At 41.5% G+C, this 21,337-nt stretch overlaps 1 protein-coding gene across 5 annotated transcripts in view; it reads right to left on the bottom strand.

Moving 5' to 3' along the window:
* The window catches only part of cntn5 (contactin 5), a 207,765-nt gene that overhangs the window by 84,213 nt on the left and 102,215 nt on the right, over positions 1 to 21,337 (bottom strand). For all 5 annotated transcript variants that reach the window (XM_062060955.1, XM_062060950.1, XM_062060952.1 and 2 more), the window contains 2 exons: positions 17,991 to 18,135; positions 3,109 to 3,236 (listed from right to left, as the gene is read on the bottom strand). In XM_062060955.1, the coding sequence (XP_061916939.1) occupies positions 3,109 to 3,236; positions 17,991 to 18,135 (273 nt within the window). The remainder of the gene's footprint in view (positions 1 to 3,108; positions 3,237 to 17,990; positions 18,136 to 21,337) is intronic.

Raw genomic sequence — 21,337 nt, 5'->3', positions numbered from 1 at the left:
GATTGTAACGTGATGATGACGTGATGGTGACGTGATGGTGACGTGATTGTGACATGACCGTGATTGTAACGTGACAGTGATTGTGACGTTATTGTAACGTGATGGTGACGTGATGGTGACGTGATTGTGACATGATTGTGACATGACCGTGATTGTAACGTGACTGTGATTGTGACGTTATTGTAACGTGATGGTGACGTGATGGTGACGTGATTGTGACATGACCGTGATTGTAACGTGACTGTGATTGTGACGTTATTGTAACGTGATGGTGACGTGATTGTGATGTGATTGTGACGTGATTGTAACGTGACAGTGATTGTGACATTATTGTAATGTGATGGTGACGTTATGGTGACGTGATGGTGACACGATGGTGACGTGATTGTGACGTGATGGTGACGTGATGGTGACACGATGGTGACGTGATTGTAACACGATGGTGACACGATGGTGACGTGATGGTGACATGATGGTGACGTGATTGTGACATGACCGTGATTGTAACGTGACTGTGATTGTGACGTTATTGTAACGTGATGGTGATGTGATGGTGACACGATGGTGACGTGATGGTGACATGATGGTGACGTGATTGTGACATGACCGTGATTGTAACGTGACTGTGATTGTGACGTTATTGTAACGTGATGGTGACGTGATGGTGACACGATGGTGACGTGATTGTAACGCGATGGTGACACGATGGTGACGTGATGGTGACATGATGGTGACGTGATTGTGACATGACCGTGATTGTAACGTGACTGTGATTGTGACGTTATTGTAACGTGATGGTGACGTGATGGTGACGTGGTGGTGACACGATGGTGACGTGATTGTAACGCGATGGTGACACGATGGTGACGTGATGGTGACATGATGGTGACGTGATTGTGACATGACCGTGATTGTAACGTGACTGTGATTGTGACGTTATTGTAACGTGATGGTGACGTGATGGTGACACGATGGTGACGTGATGGTGACATGATTGTGACATGAACGTGATTGTAACGTGACTGTGATTGTGACGTTATTGTAACGTGATGGTGACATGATGGTGACGTGATTGTGACGTGATTGTGACATGACCGTGATTGTAACGTGACAGTGATTGTGACGTTATTGTAACGTGATGGTGACATGATGGTGACGTGATGGTGACACGATGGTGATGTGATTCTGACGTGATGGTGACACGATGGTGACGTGATTGTAACGCGATGGTGACACGATGGTGACGTGATGGTGACATGATGGTGACGTGATTGTGACATGACCGTGATTGTAATGTGACTGTGATTGTGACGTTATTGTAACGTGATGGTGACGTGATGGTGACACGATGGTGACGTGATTGTGACGTGATGGTGACACGATGGTGACGTGATGGTGACGTGATTGTTGTGGTAATCTGTAAATGTCCTTGCCTATTTCTGTTGTCTGCACTCCATGTTCACTCTCTCTCTCGTTCACAGTATGGAGTGCAGCTGACGCAAGGCAGCAGCACACACCTGACTGTAATTAAAAACAGCTTATTTAACCAGGCTGCTGACAACCGGTGAGCGCCGGAACTCTGCCATTGCTTCCATACGGTTGGTCGTGCCAAGAGGACTCTCTAGTTCGTGTACCTTTCACCTCAGGTTGGCCCGTATTAATCCTAGCCTTGTCTAGCGTTTTATTTTTTGTACCTAGTCTTATTACTTCTCTCATGAAGTATATTTTTCCTAGCCTTGTCTAGCGCTTTTAGTTTTGTGTGTTTGTTTTCTCTCAGTAGTTTTTACATGGTGTGTTGTGTGTTTTCCACCATCGCCTTTTGTTTTTGCTACCTTGTGCTTCCGCCTAATAAAAAGGAAGAACAATTGTAAACCCCAAATTCGTCTCTGCATCCTTGGGATCCACATCACCAACTCCTAACAATTGTGACATGACCGTGATTGTAACGTGACTGTGATTGTGACGTTATTGTAACGTGATGGTGACGTGATGGTGACACGATGGTGACGTGATTGTGACGTGATGGTGACGTGATGGTGACACGATGGTGACGTGATTGTAAAGCGATGGTGACGTGATGGTGACATGATGGTGACGTGATGGTGACGTGATGGTGACACGATGGTGACGTGATGATGACATGATGGTGACGTGATTGTGACATGACCGTGATTGTAACGTGACTGTGATTGTGACGTTATTGTAACGTGATGGTGACGTGATGGTGACACGATGGTGACGTGATTGTGACGTGATTGTGATGTGATGGTGACACGATGGTGACGTGATGATGACATGATGGTGACGTGATTGTGACATGACCGTGATTGTAACGTGACTGTGATTGTGACGTTATTGTAACGTGATGGTGACGTGATGGTGACACAATGGTGACGTGATTGTGACGTGATTGTGACGTGATGGTGACACAATGGTGACGTGATGATGACATGATGGTGACGTGATTGTGACATGACCGTGATTGTAACGTGACTGTGATTGTGATGTTATTGTAACGTGATGGTGACGTGATGGTGACACGATGGTGACGTGATTGTGACGTGATGGTGACGTGATGATGACATGATGGTGACGTGATTGTGACATGACCGTGATTGCAACGTGACTGTGATTGTGACGTTATTGTAACGTGATGGTGACGTGATGGTGACACGATGGTGACGTGATTGTGACGTGATTGTGACGTGATGGTGACACGATGGTGACGTGATGATGACATGATGGTGACGTGATTGTGACATGACCGTGATTGTAACGTGACTGTGATTGTGACGTTATTGTAACGTGATGGTGACGTGATGGTGACACGATGGTGACGTGATTGTGACGTGATTGTGACGTGATTGTGACGTGATGGTGACGTGATGGTGACACGATGGTGACGTGATTGTAACGCAATGGTGACACGATGGTGATGTGATGGTGACGTGATTGTAACGTGACTTTAATTGTGACGTGACTGTGATTGTAACGTGACTTTGATTGTGACGTGACTGTGATTGTGACGTGACTGTGATTGTGACGTGACTGTGATTGTGATGTGACCGTAAAACTTGATTGTTACGCAATAACGACGTCATCACTCACCTTTGACCCACAAGATGGCCGACATCTCCGCCCAGCCCAGCTGATTCTCCGCCCGGCACACATACTCCCCTTCATCCGCCCGACTGGCATTGACGATCTTCAAAGTGTTGTTCCTCTGCAGCAGGAACCTGCGGAATGTGTACTTTTACTACAACAATGTGTACTTTTATTGCGATAACGTGTACTTTTACTACAACAATGTGTACTTTTACTACACTAACATGTACTTTTGCTACCACAACATGTACTTTTACTACCACAACATGTACTTTTACTACACAAACATGTATTGTTCCTCAGAGGGCCAGGCACCTAGCTTAGCAACATGTACTTTTACTGCCTGTGGAGGGAGATGTGGCCAGCGCTGCCTGCAGGAGCAAAGGTCACCGCCTCTGTCCATGGTGCTGAGGACAGCGTACCATCATCAGCAGTGCTGACGGCGAGACACAGCTGGCAGGTGATTAGATTTCACAGGTGGTACGTGGTAATCTAATCATCTGTTGTCTTTAACAGTAAGCATGCAGGGAGCAGGAGGGAGAGAGGATACGGACGTGACTGAAAGGTCACATTCGACTGGAGAGAAAAACTTGTGTTGAAACATTATTATTCAAAACTTGTTAAAACCTGCACGCTTGGCTCCTGTGCCGTGTCTGACTGTGGGACTGCTAGGAAGACACTTCCACGCTGCCATAATGGGCACTTTTACTACAACAACATGTTCTTTTACTACAACAACATGTACTTTCACTACAACAACATCTACTTTTACTGCCATGACGAGTACTTTTACGACAACATGTACTTTTACTACAACAACATGTACTTTTACTGCCATAATGTGCACTTTCACTACAACAACATGTACTTTTACTACAACATGTACTTTTACTACAACAACATGTACTTTTACTGCCATAATGTGCACTTTCACTACAACATGTACTTTTACTGCCATAATGTGCACTTTCACTACAACAACATGTACTTTTACTGCCATGACGAGTACTTATACTACAACATGTACTTTTACTGCCGTAATGTGCACTTTCACTACAACAACATGTACTTTTACTGCCATGACGAGTACTTTTACTACAACAACATGTACTTTTACTACAACAACATGTACTTTTACTGCCATAACGAGTACTTTTACTACAACAACATGTACTTTTACTGCCATGACGAGTACTTTTACTACAACAACATGTATTTTTACTACAAAACCATGTACTTTTACTGCCATAAGGAGTACTTTTACTCCAACAACATGTACTTTTACCACACAAACATGTGCAAAAGTTGTTACGTAAGAGCAGGCGGGACAGGAAGTAAGATCCACCTGTGCCGCCTGTCAGAATAATTGTTTCTAAATGATCACAAAAAAGTTTGTGTTACATTGAGTTCTGTCAAGTGAGAAGACAAAAGCTGTCTTTGAAACCTACCAAGAAGAATGCTGGTAAAACTCCACTGTGCAAGGGGGTAAGCCACATGATAGTAAGGGGGTAAGCCACATCAAGGGTTTTCTGTTTTCTCTCATGTATGGTAATCAACAGAAGGATGTTGTTCTGGCCCAAGGACTTCAAAGCGGAGGGATGACAGGATCTGCCCAATTTCCAGACAAACTCTTTTCGAACTATTTTACGGAACTCTTTTTGAACTCTTTTATGGAACTCTTTTTGAACTATTTTACAAACTCTTTTTGAACTACTTTATGGAACTCTTTTTGAACTATTTAATGGAATTCTTCTTGAACTATTTTACAAACTCTTTTTGAACTATTTTATGGAACTCTTTTTTAACTCTTTTACAAACTCTTTTTGAACTATTTTATGGAACTCTTTTTGAACTATTTTACAAACTCTTTTTGAACTATTTTACAAACTCTTTTTGAACTATTTTATGGAACTCTTTTTGAACTATTTTACAAACTCTTTTTGAACTATTTTATGGAACTCTTTTTGAACTATTTTATGAACTCTTTTTGAACTATTTTATGGAACTCTTTTTGAACTAGTTTACGAACTCTTTTTGAACTATTTTATGGAACTCTTTTTGAACTATTTTACGTACTCTTTTTGAACTATTTTATGGAACTCTTTTTGAACTCTTTTACGAACTCTTTTTGAACTATTTTATGGAACTCTTTTTGAACTAGCTTACGAACTCTTTTTGAACTATTTTATGGAACTCTTTTTGAACTATTTTACAAACTCTTTTTGAACTATTTTATGGAACTCTTTTTGAACTAGCTTACGAACTCTTTTTGAACTATTTTATGGAACTATTTTTGAACTATTTTTCGAACTCTTTTTGAACTATTTTATGGAACTCTTTTTGAACTATTTTACGAACTCTTTTTGAACTATTTTATGGAACTCTTTTTGAACTATTTTACGTACTCTTTTTGAACTATTTTATGGAACTCTTTTTTAACTCTTTTACAAACTCTTTTTGAACTATTTTATGGAACTCTTTTTGAACTATTTTACGAACTCTTTTTGAACTATTTTATGGAACTCTTTTTGAACTATTTTACGAAGTCTTTTTGAACTATTATATGGAACTCTTTTTGAACTATTTTACGTAATCTTTTTGAACTATTTTATGGAACTCTTTTTGAACTATTTTACAAACTCTTTTTGAACTATTTTACAAACACTTTTTGAACTATTTTTTGAACTATTTTACGAACTCTTTTTGAACTATTTTATGGAACACTTTTTGAACTAGTTTACGAACTCTTTTTGAACTATTTTATGGAACTCTTTTTGAACTATTTTACGAACTCTTTTTGAACTATTTTATGGAACTCTTTTTGAACTATTTTACGAACTCTTTTTGAACTATTTTACGAACTCTTTTTTAACTATTTTATGGAACTCTTTTTGAACTATTTTACGAACTCTTTTTGAACTATTTTATGGAACTCATTTTGAACTAGTTTACGAACTCTTTTTGAACTATTTTATGGAACTCTTTTTGAACTATTTTACGAACTCTTTTTGAACTATTTTATGGAACTCTTTTTGAACTATTTTACGTACTCTTTTTGAACTATTTTATGGAACTCTTTTTGAACTCTTTTACGAACTCTTTTTGAACTATTTTATGGAACTCTTTTTGAACTAGCTTACGAACTATTTTTGAACTATTTTATGAAACTCTTTTTGAAGTATTTTACAAACTCTTTTTGAACTATTTTATGGAACTCTTTTTGAACTATTTTACGAACTCTTTTTGAACTATTTTATGGAACTCTTTTTTAACTATTTTACGTACTCTTTTTGAACAATTTTATGGAACTCTTTTTGAACAATTTTACGAACTCTTTGAACTATTTTATGGAACTCTTTTTGAACTATTTTACAAACTCTTTGAACTATTTTATGGAACTCTTTTTGAACTATTTTACGAACTCTTTTTGAACTATTTTATGGAACTCTTTTTGAACTATTTTACGAACTCTTTTTGAACTATTTTATGGAACTCTTTTTGAACTATTTTACGTACTCTTTTTGAACTATTTTATGGAACTCTTTTTTAACTATTTTACGTACTCTTTTTGAACAATTTTATGGAACTCTTTTTGAACTATTTTACGAACTCTTGAACTATTTTATGGAACTCTTTTTGAACTCTTTTACAAACTCTTTTTGAACTATTTTATGGAACTCTTTTTGAACTATTTTACGAACTCTTTTTGAACTATTTTATGGAACTCTTTTTGAACTATTTTACGAAGTCTTTTTGAACTATTATATGGAACTCTTTTTGAACTATTTTACGTACTCTTTTTGAACTATTTTATGGAACTCTTTTTGAACTATTTTACAAACTCTTTTTGAACTATTTTACAAACACTTTTTGAACTATTTTTTGAACTCTTTTTGAACTATTTTACGAACTCTTTTTGAACTATTTTATGGAACTCTTTTTGAACTATTTTACAAACTCTTTTTGAACTATTTTATGAAACTCTTTTTGAACTATTTTACAAACTCTTTTTGAACTATTTTATGGAACACTTTTTGAACTAGTTTACGAACTCTTTTTGAACTCTTTTATGGAACTCTTTTTGAACTATTTTACGTACTCTTTTTGAACTATTTTATGGAACTCTTTTTGAACTATTTTACGAACTCTTTTTAAACTATTTTTGGAACTCTTTTTGAACTATTTTACGAACTCTTTTTGAACTATTTTATGGAACTCTTTTTTAACTATTTTATGAACTCTTTTTGAAGTGTTCTTTCCTGTGAATTGTTTACGACCTTTTCTGTGAACTTTTTGCGACCTTTGTCCTTTGGAAACAAAGGTGGCCATGTGGTCGGGGAGGGTCCAAAATAAAAGAAGGAGGCATACAATCTTTTGGCAGAGCGTGCTGAGATACTGTACAAGGGTACAGTGTGTCCAAGCGTGTCTCCTCAATTGAGTCCAAATTGAATTCTGTCTCTGTTTAATTCTTTGCCTCTTGTCTTGTTTAATAGATGTCATCAGTGTTTGAACCTGACACCGCCCCCTGGGGAGACATCATAAAAACAAAGAGTGCAGGACTGCTAAGTACTAAAGGACGCCATGAAGACCACATCCTGGACGCTTCTTTCCTTCCTCATTTCTGATCAACTCTGATGAAGTCATTTTGTTTGGCATTTCATTTGAGCGGCTGCCCTTTTTCATGCGACAGCTGATGGGAGTGAGGAGGAGGAGCCAGGAAGGCGTGACCCAATCTTCAATCAATCAATCAATCAATGTTTATTTATATAGCCCTAAATCACAAGTGTCTCAAAGGGCTGTACAAGCCACAACGACATCCTCGGTACAGAGCCCACATACGGGCAAGGAAAAACTCACCCCAGTGGGACGTCGGTGAATGACTATGAGAAACCTTGGAGAGGACCGCATATGTGGGTAACCCCCCCCCCTCTAGGGGAGACCGAAAGCAACGGATGTCGAGTGGGTCTGACATAACATTGTGAAAGTCCAGTCCACAGTGGATCCAACACATCAGCGGGAGTCCAGTCCACAGCGGGGCCAACAGGAAACCATCCCGAGCGGAGATGGGTCAGCAGCGCAGAGATGTCCCCAACCGATGCACAGGCTAGTGGTCCACCCGGGGTCCCGGCTCTGGACAGCCAGCACTTCATCCATGGCCACCGGACCTATGCAACTCCCCCTCGCAAGGGACAGGGGAGAAGAGGAGAGAAGAAAAGAAACGGCAGATCAACTGGTCTAAAAAAGGGGGGGTCTATTTAAAGGCTAGATTATACAAATGAGTTTTAAGATGGGACTTAAATGCTTCTACTGAGGTAGCATCTCTAACTGTTACCGGGAGGGCATTCCAGAGTACTGGAGCCCGAATAGAAAACGCTCTATAGCCCGCAGACTTTTTTTTGGCTCTGGGAATCACTAATAAGCCGGAGTTCTTTGAACGCAGATTTCTTGTCGGGACATATGGTACAATACAATCGGCGAGATAGGCTGGAGCTAAACCGTGTAATATTTTATACGTAAGTAGTAAAACCTTAAAGTCGCATCTTAAGTGCACAGGAAGCCAGTGCAAGTGAGCCAGTATAGGCGTAATATGATCAAACTTTCTTGTTTTTGTCAAAAGCCTTGCAGCCGCATTTTGTACCAACTGTAATCTTTTAATGCTAGACATAGGGAGGCCCGAAAATAATACATTACAGTAATCGAGACGAGACGTAACGAACGCATGAATAATGATCTCAGCGTCGCTAGTGGACAAGATGGAACGAATTTTAGCGATATTACGGAGATGAAAGAAGGCCGTTTTAGTAACACTCTTAATGTGTGACTCAAACGAGAGAGTTGGGTCGAAGATAATACCCAGATTCTTTACCGAGTCTCCTTGTTTAATTGTTTGGTTGTCAAATGTTAAGGTGGTATTATTAAATAGATGTTGGTGTCTAGCAGGACCGATAATCAGCATTTTGACACAATTTACACGCAATCTGCAGCCTGGAGACATTTTTCACATTAGAGTAAACTCTCAGCCTGCAAGGACGCACCGAGGACATGCTAATGTTGTGTAGGACATGCTAATGTTGTGTAGGACATGCCAATGTTGTGTAAACATGCTAATGTTGTGTAGGACATGCTAATGTTGTGTAGGACATGCTAATGTTGTGTAAACATGCTAATGTTGTGTAGAACATGCTAATATTGTATAAACATGCTAACACTGTATAGGACATGCTAATGTTGTGTAAACATGCTAATGTTGTGTAGGACATGCTAATGTTGTGTAAACATGCTAATGTTGTGTAGGACATGCTAATGTTGTGTAGGACATTCTAATGTTATGTAGGACATTCTAATGTTGTGTAGGACATGCTAATATTGTGTAGGACATGCTAATGTTGTGTAGAACATGCTAATGTTGTGGAAATATGTTAATGTTGTGTAAACATGTTAATGTTGTGTAGGACATGCTAATGTTGTGTAAACATGCTAATGTTGTGAAGGACATTCTAATGTTGTGTAGGACATGCTAATGTTGTGTAAACATGCTAATGTTGTGTAGGGCATTCTAATGTTGTGTAGGACATTCTAATGTTGTGTAAACATGCTAATGTTGTGTAGGGCATTCTAATGTTGTGTAGGACATTCTAATGTTGTGTAAACATGCTAATGTTGTATAAACATGCTATTGTTGTGTAAACATGCTATTGTTGTGTAAACATGCTAGTATTGTGCAGGATACTTAAGAATTTATTTGAAAGAGAAGATAAATCTGAGCCTATTTTGTAAAAAAACCAAAAATACTTTGCTTTCCCTAAACACGTCCTGGTGCGCCATTAGCGTAAATCAATGCTAATTACAGGCTTTCATTAAGTCTGCGCGGCTGTCGATGGCAGATAAAGGAGGAGACGTTTCGATTGGTGGGAAAGTGACGTCCTGGTGTCCATGGAATCTCCGCTGGACAAAAGATCGCATCACCAAATCTTTGGCCTCCTGTCGCTCGGGTCAAAACCCTGAAAACCTGCTTTGTCCAGGCGTTATCTCCAAGTGGATCACCAGGGACCTTGGAACAAACTCCATGGATTTAATCCCAGAAAAAGCATTGCGGTTGTCCTGGACCTGCATGGACAACTTGGGACAACAACGCTCTCCTGAAGTCAACGTAGGACACGTTCCTCTTAGATGTCCGGAGCAGACATGGCCAATATAAACAAGATGGCCGAGACCAGTGAAACCAGTTAGCATCGTTGTCATGACAACTTCAACCATTTCCTCCGCACAACAGAACAAGTCCTTCTCTGCTTTGACCAAGGCCTCTGAGCTTTTATCGCCCGTCACCATTTGAGCCCTGGCAGGACTTCAAACCCTCCTTCAGAACCTCTCCCGGCTTTTAAAGCAGAACTATTCCTCCATGAAGATCACCACATCGGTGCTGAAGGATTTAGTCCCAGTCTCGGTTTAATTTCAGCTTGTTATCTTTTGCTTCACTTCAGTCTCGGTTGCAATATTTGTGCCTTCCAAGGTCGGCAAGCGGCCTCCAGAGGGACAAGTCAAGCTTGAAGGAATAAGGTAATGTACTCACTTTTCATGACTACATTTCACCGATACAAATCAAGTCTACTTTTGAGGGTGTTAAATAAGATGAGATCAAAGCAATCAAATACTTTTTTGGCACACAAGCCTGGTGGTGAGTCGACTCCGATGGTGGGGGAGGATGCCGGACAGACCTGGCAGGCCCAAACGCATTATGAGGATCTGCCGGAAACGTCTGGCAGAGTCTCCCGTCCAAAATAGTTTCCATTCCCGCCTCCGGAAGAACTCTGAGCATGTCACGAGGGAGGCGCTGGACATTGACCCCGAGTGGACCAGATGTTCCGTGCCTCTATTGTTAAGGCGGCCGATCGGAGCTGTGGCCTCAAGGTGGTCAGGGCCTGTCATAGCGGTAATCCCGCTGGTGTTTGGATGCCGTCAAGCTGAAGGAGGAGTCATATCGGGTCCTTTTGGCTCAAAGGACTCCGGAGGCAGGGCACGGGTACCGACAGGCAAAGCGGTGTGCGGCTTTGCCGGTTGCAGAGGCAAAAACTCATAGGAGGAGTTTGGAGGAGCCATAGAGAATGACCTCTGGACGGCTTCGAAGCAAGTCTGGACCACCGTCCGCCACCTCAGGAGGGGTAAGTCAACACCGTGTACGGTGGGGTTGGTTTGCTGCTGATCTCGACTCAGGACGTTGCAGATCCCACCTACACATCTTCCAATGGGGAAGCAGTGCCTGGGGACTGTGGTGGACTCTCTTTTTCTAGGACTGAGGTTGCAGAGGTAGTAAAGAAGCTCGTCTGTGGCAAGACCCCAAGGGTGGCTGATATCTGCACGTAGTTCCTTAAGGCTCTGGATGCTGTGGGGCTGTCACGGTTGACAAGACTCTGCAACAGTGCGTGGACATTGGGGGAGGTGCCTCTAAATTGGCAGACAAGGGTGGTGGTTCCTCACTTTAAGAAGGGGAACCGGAGGGTGCGTTCCAACTATCGTGGGATCACACTCCTCAGCCTTCCCAGTAAGGTCTACTCAGCTGTACTGGAAAGGAGGCTACGCCGGACAGTCAAACCCTCAGATTCAGGAGGAACAGTGTGGTTTTCGTCCTGGTCATGGAACTGTGGACCAGCTCTATACTCTCGGCAGGGTCCTTGAGGGTGCATGGGAGTTGACCCAACCAGTCTACATGTGCTTTGTGGACTTGGAAAAGGCATTCCACCGTGTTCCTGGAGAAGTCCTGTGGGGAGTGCTCAGAGAGTATGGGGTATCGGACTGTCTGATTGTGGCGGTCCGCTCCCTGTATGATCGGTGTCATAGCGTGGTCCGCATTCCCAGCAGTAAGTCGGACACGTTTCCAGTGAGGGTTGGACTCTGCCAAGGCTGCCCTTTGTCACCCGTTCTGTTCATAACTTTTATGGACAGAATTTCTAGGCACAGTCAGGGCGTTGAGGGGATCCAGTTTGGTGGCTGCGGGATTAGGTCTTTGCTTTATGCAGATGTGGTCCTGATAGCTTCATCTGGTCAGGATCTTCAGCTCTCACTAGATCGGTTCGCAGTTGAGTGTGAAGCGACTGGGATGAGAATCAGAACCTCCAAGTTCGAGTCCATGGTTCTCGCCCGGAAAAGGGTTGGGGAGGAGACCCTGCCCCAAGTGGAGGAGTTCAAGTACCTCGGAGTCTTGTTCACGAGTGAAGGAAGAGAGGATCATAAGGCGCTGTGTCTGCAGTGATGCGGACCCTGTATCGACCCGTTGTGGTGAAGAAGGAGCTGAGCCGGAAGGCAAAGCTCTCAATTTACCGGTCGATCTACGTTCCCATCCTCACCTATGGTCATGAGCTTTGGGTTATGACTGAAAGGATAAGATCACGGGTACAAGCGGCCCAAATGAGTTTCTTCCATCGGGGGCGGGGCTCTCCCTTAGAGATAGGGTGAGCAGCTCTGCCATTCAGGAGGAGCATCTGGTCAGCTCCCGCTGATGACCCTAACCGCCATCCATCAGGAGCAAGGGTTCATTTTCCTGCTCAAGCACATGACTAGGACGGTGGAAGCCGGGGATCGAACCAGGAACCTTCAGGATGCTACCAACCGAGCCACGCCGTCCCCTACCAATGCTTGGTAGAAAACGCTCCAACGAAAAGTGAGACTCCACTCTTCCAAAGTGTGCTAGCTTGATGCTAATTTACATTGGATTTGCCATAAACAGGCTACTATTAGCATTAGCCATTTTACATGGCAATTTCAACACCTCCAAATGTAGTAACGGGAACTACAACTAAGATGGATGTCACAATCCAACAGCTGCTGTGTAATAAGCACAATACTTACAATATTAACACTTTGTATGGCGCAACACAACAGTTGGACAACATACCATAGATTGCCTGTACAGTACTGCCATCTACTGTCTTACATTAAAACATCACTTTTTATTAGCAACAAGTTAACACATTAAAGTACCAAAAATGGTACCCTTAAGTACCTGTAACGATTCAGGTACCGGGAATTGGTACCCTATTGGTTCAAATGTGAACGTTACCTATCCTTAAATGTGTGTGTGTGTGTGTTCTTGTATTTCTACCCTTCTTGAGACATGAAGAAGGAAAAGTATCTTCCATATGAGGAGGTGTGAACAAGTGATGACATAATTTAATAACATTGCATCTAATAGAGAATGTCTCATGTGCACCCCCTGCTGGTGACATCTATCAAAATGAGGGTGGTCCCAAAAAGGAGGGATTTTTCAAACTGACTGTGTGTCGCTTTTAAAAGTGCTCCCCCTCTGGTCAACATATGAAATAACAAGTGTGTGTAAACATTTTAATTGCTCCCCCTCTGGTCAACATATGAAATAACAAGTGTGTGTAAACATTTTAAGTGCTCCCCCTCTGGTCAACATATGAAATAACAAGTGTGTGTAAACATTTTAATTGCTCCCCCTCTGGTCAACATATGAAATAACAAGTGTGTGTAAACATTCTAAGTGCTCCCCCTCTGGTCAACATATGAAATAACAAGTGTGTGTAAACATTTTAAGTGCTCCCCCTCTGGTGAACATATGAAATAACAAGTGTGTGTAAACATTTTAAGTGCTCCCCCTCTGGTCAACATATGAAATAACAAGTGTGTGTAAACATTTTAATTGCTCCCCCTATGGTCAACATATGAAATAACAAGTGTGTGTAAACATTTTAAGTGCTCCCCCTCTGGTGAACATATGAAATAACAAGTGTGTGTAAACATTCTAAGTGCTCCCCCTCTGGTCAACAAATGAAATAACAAGTGTGTGTAAACATTCTAAGTGCTCCCCCTCTGGTCAACATATGAAATAACAAGTGTGTGTAAACATTTTAAGTGCTCCCCCTCTGGTCAACATATGAAATAACAAGTGTGTGTAAACATTTTAAGTGCTCCCCCTCTGGTCAACATATGAAATAACAAGTGTGTGTAAACATTTTAATTGCTCCCCCTCTGGTCAACATATGAAATAACAAGTGTGTGTAAACATTCTAAGTTCTCCCCCTCTGGTCAACATATGAAATAACAAGTGTGTGTAAACATTTTAAGTGCTCCCCCTCTGGTCAACATATGAAATAACAAGTGTGTGTAAACATTTTAAGTGCTCCCCCTCTGGTCAACATATGAAATAACAAGTGTGTGTAAACATTTTAAGTGCTCCCCTTCTGGTCAACATATGAAATAACAAGTGTGTGTAAACATTTTAATTGCTCCCCCTATGGTCAACATATGAAATAACAAGTGTGTGTAAACATTTTAATTGCTCCCCCTCTGGTGAACATATGAAATAACAAGTGTGTGTAAACATTCTAAGTTCTCCCCCTCTGCTCAACATATGAAATAACAAGTGTGTGTAAACATTTTAAGTGCTCCCCCTCTGGTCAACATATGAAATAACAAGTGTGTGTAAACATTTTAAGTGCTCCCCCTCTGGTCAACATATAACAAGTGTGTGTAAACATTTTAAGTCCTCCCCCTCTGGTCAACATATGAAATAACAAGTGTGTGTAAACATTTTAAGTGCTCCCCCTCTGGTCAACATATGAAATAACAAGTGTGTGTAAACATTTTAAGTGCTCCCCCTCTGGTGAACATATGAAATAACAAGTGTGTGTAAACATTCTAAGTGCTCCCCCTCTGGTCAACATATGAAATAACAAGTGTGTGTAAACATTCTAAGTGCTCCCCCTCTGGTCAACATATGAAATAACAAGTGTGTGTAAACATTTTAAGTGCTCCCCCTCTGGTCAACATATGAAATAACAAGTGTGTGTAAACATTTTAAGTGCTCCCCCTCTGGTCAACATATGAAATAACAAGTGTGAGTAAACATTTTATTGCTCCCCCTCTGGTCAACATATGAAATAACAAGTGTGTGTAAACATTCTAAGTTCTCCCCCTCTGGTCAACATATGAAATAACAAGTGTGTGTAAACATTTTAAGTGCTCCCCCTCTGGTCAACATATGAAATAACAAGTGTGTGTAAACAGTTTAAGTGCTCCCCCTCTGGTCAACATATGAAATAACAAGTGTGTGTAAACATTTTAAGTGCTCCCCTTCTGGTCAACATATGAAATAACAAGTGTGTGTAAACATTTTAATTGCTCCCCCTATGGTCAACATATGAAATAACAAGTGTGTGTAAACATTTTAAGTGCTCCCTCTCTGGTGAACATATGAAATAACAAGTGTGTGTAAACATTCTAAGTTCTCCCCCTCTGGTCAACATATGAAATAACAAGTGTGTGTAAACATTTTAAGTGCTCCCCCTCTGGTCAACATATGAAATAACAAGTGTGTGTAAACATTTTAAGTGCTCCCCCTCTGGTCAACATATGAAATAACAAGTGTGTGTAAACATTTTAAGTGCTCCCCCTCTGGTCAACATATGAAATAACAAGTGTGTGTAAACATTTTAAGTGCTCCCCCTCTGGTCTACATATGAAATAACAAGTGTGTGTAAACATTTTAAGTGCTCCCCCTCTGGTCAACATATGAAATAACAAGTGTGTGTAAACATTTTATTGCTCCCCCTCTGGTCAACATATGAAATAACAAGTGTGTGTAAACATTCTAAGTTCTCCCCCTCTGGTCAACATATGAAATAACAAGTGTGTGTAAACATTTTAAGTGCTCCCCCTCTGGTCAACATATGAAATAACAAGTGTGTGTAAACATTTTAAGTGCTCCCCCTCTGGTCAACATATGAAATAACAAGTGTGTGTAAACATTTTAAGTGCTCCCCTTCTGGTCAACATATGAAATAACAAGTGTGTGTAAACATTTTAATTGCTCCCCCTATGGTCAACATATGAAATAACAAGTGTGTGTAACCATTTTAAGTGCTCCCCCTCTGGTGAACATATGAAATAACAAGTGTGTGTAAACATTCTAAGTTCTCCCCCTTTGGTCAACATATGAAATAACAAGTGTGTGTAAACATTTTAAGTGCTCCCCCTTTGGTCAACATATGAAATAACAAGTGTGTGTAAACATTTTAAGTGCTCCCCCTCTGGTCAACATATGAAATAACAAGTGTGTGTAAACATTTTAAGTGCTCCCCCTCTGGTCAACATATGAAATAACAAGTGTGTGTAAACATTTTAAGTGCTCCCCCTCTGGTCAACATATAACAAGTGTATGTAAGAAATTAAAACGCGCCCCCTTTGGCCAAAATTGATTAAAATAAATAAATAAATATGTATATAGAGACATACTGTAATAACTTGAAGTGATTAAAAACCAATTACAAAAATTAAGTAAAAGCGTCTTTTTCTCACAATGTGTCGACTTTTTTCTCATAAAATTGGGAACAATTTCTCTTATTCTTCCTGTTTCTGTGATATTGCAATGTTTTCTCGCAAATGTATTACTTTTTAATGTAAAATTATTACTTTTTAATGCAAAATGGTGACATTTGTCATACAAAATTCAGACTTGTATCACAATATTGCCAATTTTTGTTGTTGTTCTTGTAAAACAGTGACATTTTTTGAGTAAAATGTCGACATTTGTCCTCATTTTGCCAAGTAAAATTCAGATTATTATATTATTGCCAGGTTTTCTTATAAAATTGGGACTTTTGTCGAGTAAAGTTACAACTCTTTTCGTAAAATTGCCCAAATTTTAAGCTTTACTTGTAAATTTGCGACTGTTACTGAGTAAAATTCCAACTTGTATCATAATATTGCACAATTGATCCGTTTTTCTTGTAAAACCTTGACTTGCTTTGAGTAAAATTACGACTTTTATTATAATACTGCCAAAATTCTACGTTTTTCTTGTGAAATTGTGACCTTTTTCTTTTAAAATTCCAAGTCATTTTTCACAAAAAGTTTTTTTTAAATATTTGCATATGTATATATTATTAATGTTATATCTATATAACATTATATCTTTATATATCTAGAAAGGGTAGTCCTAAAGAGGTAGAAATTTTTCAGAGGTCTCAAGAAGGTAACAAATACAACAATGTGTGTGTGTGTGTGTGTGTGTGTGTGTGTGTGTGTGTTAAGTTATTTTCTTCCCACTCGCGTTCAGGCAAAACTGGACAATCATGCATTACATACTATACATCAGTGGTCCCCAACCTTTTTGTCGCTTGAAAATTTGTCCCACGCCCGGGGGGGGGCGTGGGGGGGATTTTTTTTTTTTTTTTCATCAATCATGTGTGCTTACGGACTGTATACCTGCAGACTGTATTGATCTATATTGACATACACATACACAATATGTATATATAGTGTTTTTATGTTGATTTAATTTTTTTTTTTTTTTTTTTTTTTTTAAAAGTATTTAAAATTTTTTTTTTTTTTTTTTTTTAATTTCTTGCGCGGCCCGGTACCAATCGGTCCGCGGACTGGTACCGGGCCACGGCACGGTGGTTGGGGACCACTGCTATACATTACATTTTGCACTATATTAATTTATATTATTATGTGTTGTCAACTTTGTACTTTTTTATGTCATTGCCTGAAATAAATAAATAAATGAAAAATGAAATGAAATGTGTGTGTGTGTGTGTGTGTGTGTGTGTGTGTGTGTGTGTGTGTGTGTGCGTGTGTGTGTGTGTGTGTGTGTGTGTGTGTGTGTGTGGTTGAGAAAAGCGTCAGAATGAACAAAAGGTCCAGTTCCATGTTGATGGTATAAAAATGATGATAAAAGATCTTTAAAAACGACTCACAATTAATTAGTCATTTTTAAATGATTATTTGGTCGTTTGAAAGCATTTGAATAAAATAAAGTAGCTTGACTGTATTAAATCAGTCAGTGAGGTACTTTTATTGTGAAATATCAAAAGGTCATCGCTTTAAAATTGTAGTAATACTGAGAGAGAACACTTCATTGTCACCTTCTGCTGGGCTGGATCCTGCGCTCTCCTCGCTGCCACGTCATCCTGGCTCTGGGCGACGCCCGCGCTTTGCACTCCATGGACACGTCCTTGCCAAGTGTGGCCATGACTCGCACGGCGTTGGCCAAGAAGACGGGCGGTGATGCTGAGAGAGTGACGAGAGGATTGCTTTAGCATTGATGCATCATCATGTGTGCTAGCAAAACATGCTTGTGTTTTATTGAGACTGGAACTGAAGAATGATGCTGACTTGTAGAAAGAACATAGATTGAGACTGGAACTGAAGAATGATGCTGACTTGTACAAAAAACAGATTGAGACTGGAACTGAAGAATGATACTGACTTTTAGAAAAAACAGATTGAGACTGGAACTGAAGAATGATACTGACTTGTACAAAAAATAGATTTAGACTGGAACTGAAGAATGATGCTGACTTGTAGAAAGAACATAGATTTAGACTGGAACTGAAGAATGATGCTGACTTGTAGAAAGAACATAGATTGAGACTGGAACTGAAGAATGATGCTGACTTCATTAATGACACCAAGTAGTTCGCTCATAACATGAAGAGAAGATGTGTTGTGATGCTTAGCATCTCTTGACCTACATTAGCATCTTTCCTTGTAAAATACATCTTCATCACCAAATTGTTGACGTTGCTGAGATTCCGGTGCACAAAGATCAAATCAAACGTGAACTAAAGCAGTTTAAAGTGGCAGCAGATCAATAAAATCTAATTCATGTCGGGGCTGCCAGGCTTTGTCAGCAAGGATTATTTATATATGACATTTATAATGAGATGTTGAAGATGTTCTACGCCTTCTTGTACGCCATGGCCTGCTGGGGCAGCGGGCTGAGAGCCAGGGACGCAAACACACTGGACAAGTTGCTAGAGAAGGCCAGTAACGTGGTGGGAGTGGAGCTAGACTCTCTGGTGGTGGTGTCACTGAGGAGAAGTCTAGCAAAACTCCTACACCTCCCACCCACTACACTCACATTATGGACAACACCTCCCACCCACTACACTCACACTATGGACAACACCTCCCACCCACTACACTCACATTATGGACAACACCTCCCACCCACTACACTCACACTATGGACAACACCTCCCACCCACTACACTCACATTATGGACAACACCTCCCACCCACTACACTCACACTATGGACAACACCTCCCACCCACTACACTCACATTATGGACAACACCTCCCACCCACTACACTCACATTATGGACAACACCTCCCACCCACTACACTCACATTATGGACAACACCTCCCACCCACTACACTCACATTATGGACAACACCTCCCACCCACTACACTCACATAATGGACAACACCTCCCACCCACTACACTCACATGATGGACAACACCTCCCACCCACTACACTCACATTATGGACAACACCTCCCACCCACTACACTCACATGATGGACAACACGTCCCACCCACTACACTCACATGATGGACAACACCTCCCACCCACTACACTCACATGATGGACAACACCTCCCACCCACTACACTCACATGATGGACAACACCTCCCACCCACTACACTCACATGATGGACAACACCTCCCACCCACTACACTCACATTATGGACAACACCTCCCACCCACTACACTCACATAATGGACAACACCTCCCACCCACTACACTCACATTATGGACAACACCTCCCACCCACTACACTCACATTATGGACAACACCTCCCACCCACTACACTCACATAATGGACAACACCTCCCACCCACTACACTCACATTATGGACAACACCTCCCACCCACTACACTCACATGATGGACAACACCTCCCACCCACTACACTCACATTATGGACAACACCTCCCACCCACTACACTCACATTATGGACAACACCTCCCACCCACTACACTCACATAATGGACAACACCTCCCACCCACTACACTCACATTATGGACAACACCTCCCACCCACTACACTCACATAATGGACAACACCTCCCACCCACTACACTCACATTATGGACAACACCTCCCACCCACTACACTCACATAATGGACAACACCTCCCACCCACTACACTCACATTATGGACAACACCTCCCACCCACTACACTCACATAATGGACAACACCTCCCACCCACTACACTCACATTATGGACAACACCTCCCACCCACTACACTCACATAATGGACAACACCTCCCACCCACTACACTCACATTATGGACAACACCTCCCACCCACTACACTCACATTATGGACAACACCTCCCACCCACTACACTCACATAATGGACAACACCTCCCACCCACTACACTCACATAATGGACAACACCTCCCACCCACTACACTCACATTATGGACAACACCTCCCACCCACTACACTCACATGATGGACAACACCTCCCACCCACTACACTCACATTATGGACAACACCTCCCACCCACTACACTCACATTATGGACAACACCTCCCACCCACTACACTCACATGATGGACAACACGTCCCACCCACTACACTCACATGATGGACAACACCTCCCACCCACTACACTCACATGATGGACAACACCTCCCACCCACTACACTCACATGATGGACAACACCTCCCACCCACTACACTCACATGATGGACAACACCTCCCACCCACTACACTCACATTATGGACAACACCTCCCACCCACTACACTCACATAATGGACAACACCTCCCACCCACTACACTCACATTATGGACAACACCTCCCACCCACTACACTCACATTATGGACAACACCTCCCACCCACTACACTCACATAATGGACAACACCTCCCACCCACTACACTCACATTATGGACAACACCTCCCACCCACTACACTCACATGATGGACAACACCTCCCACCCACTACACTCACATTATGGACAACACCTCCCACCCACTACACTCACATTATGGACAACACCTCCCACCCACTACACTCACATAATGGACAACACCTCCCACCCACTACACTCACATTATGGACAACACCTCCCACCCACTACACTCACATTATGGACAACACCTCCCACCCACTACACTCACATAATGGACAACACCTCCCACCCACTACACTCACATTATGGACAACACCTCCCACCCACTACACTCACATAATGGACAACACCTCCCACCCACTACACTCACATTATGGACAACACCTCCCACCCACTACACTCACATAATGGACAACACCTCCCACCCACTACACTCACATTATGGACAACACCTCCCACCCACTACACTCACATAATGGACAACACCTCCCACCCACTACACTCACATTATGGACAACACCTCCCACCCACTACACTCACATT

The sequence above is a fragment of the Entelurus aequoreus genome, linkage group LG10, assembly GCF_033978785.1.
Source record: "Entelurus aequoreus isolate RoL-2023_Sb linkage group LG10, RoL_Eaeq_v1.1, whole genome shotgun sequence".
NCBI lineage: Eukaryota > Metazoa > Chordata > Actinopteri > Syngnathiformes > Syngnathidae > Entelurus > Entelurus aequoreus.
This window is presented reverse-complemented; position numbering and strand designations above follow the sequence as displayed.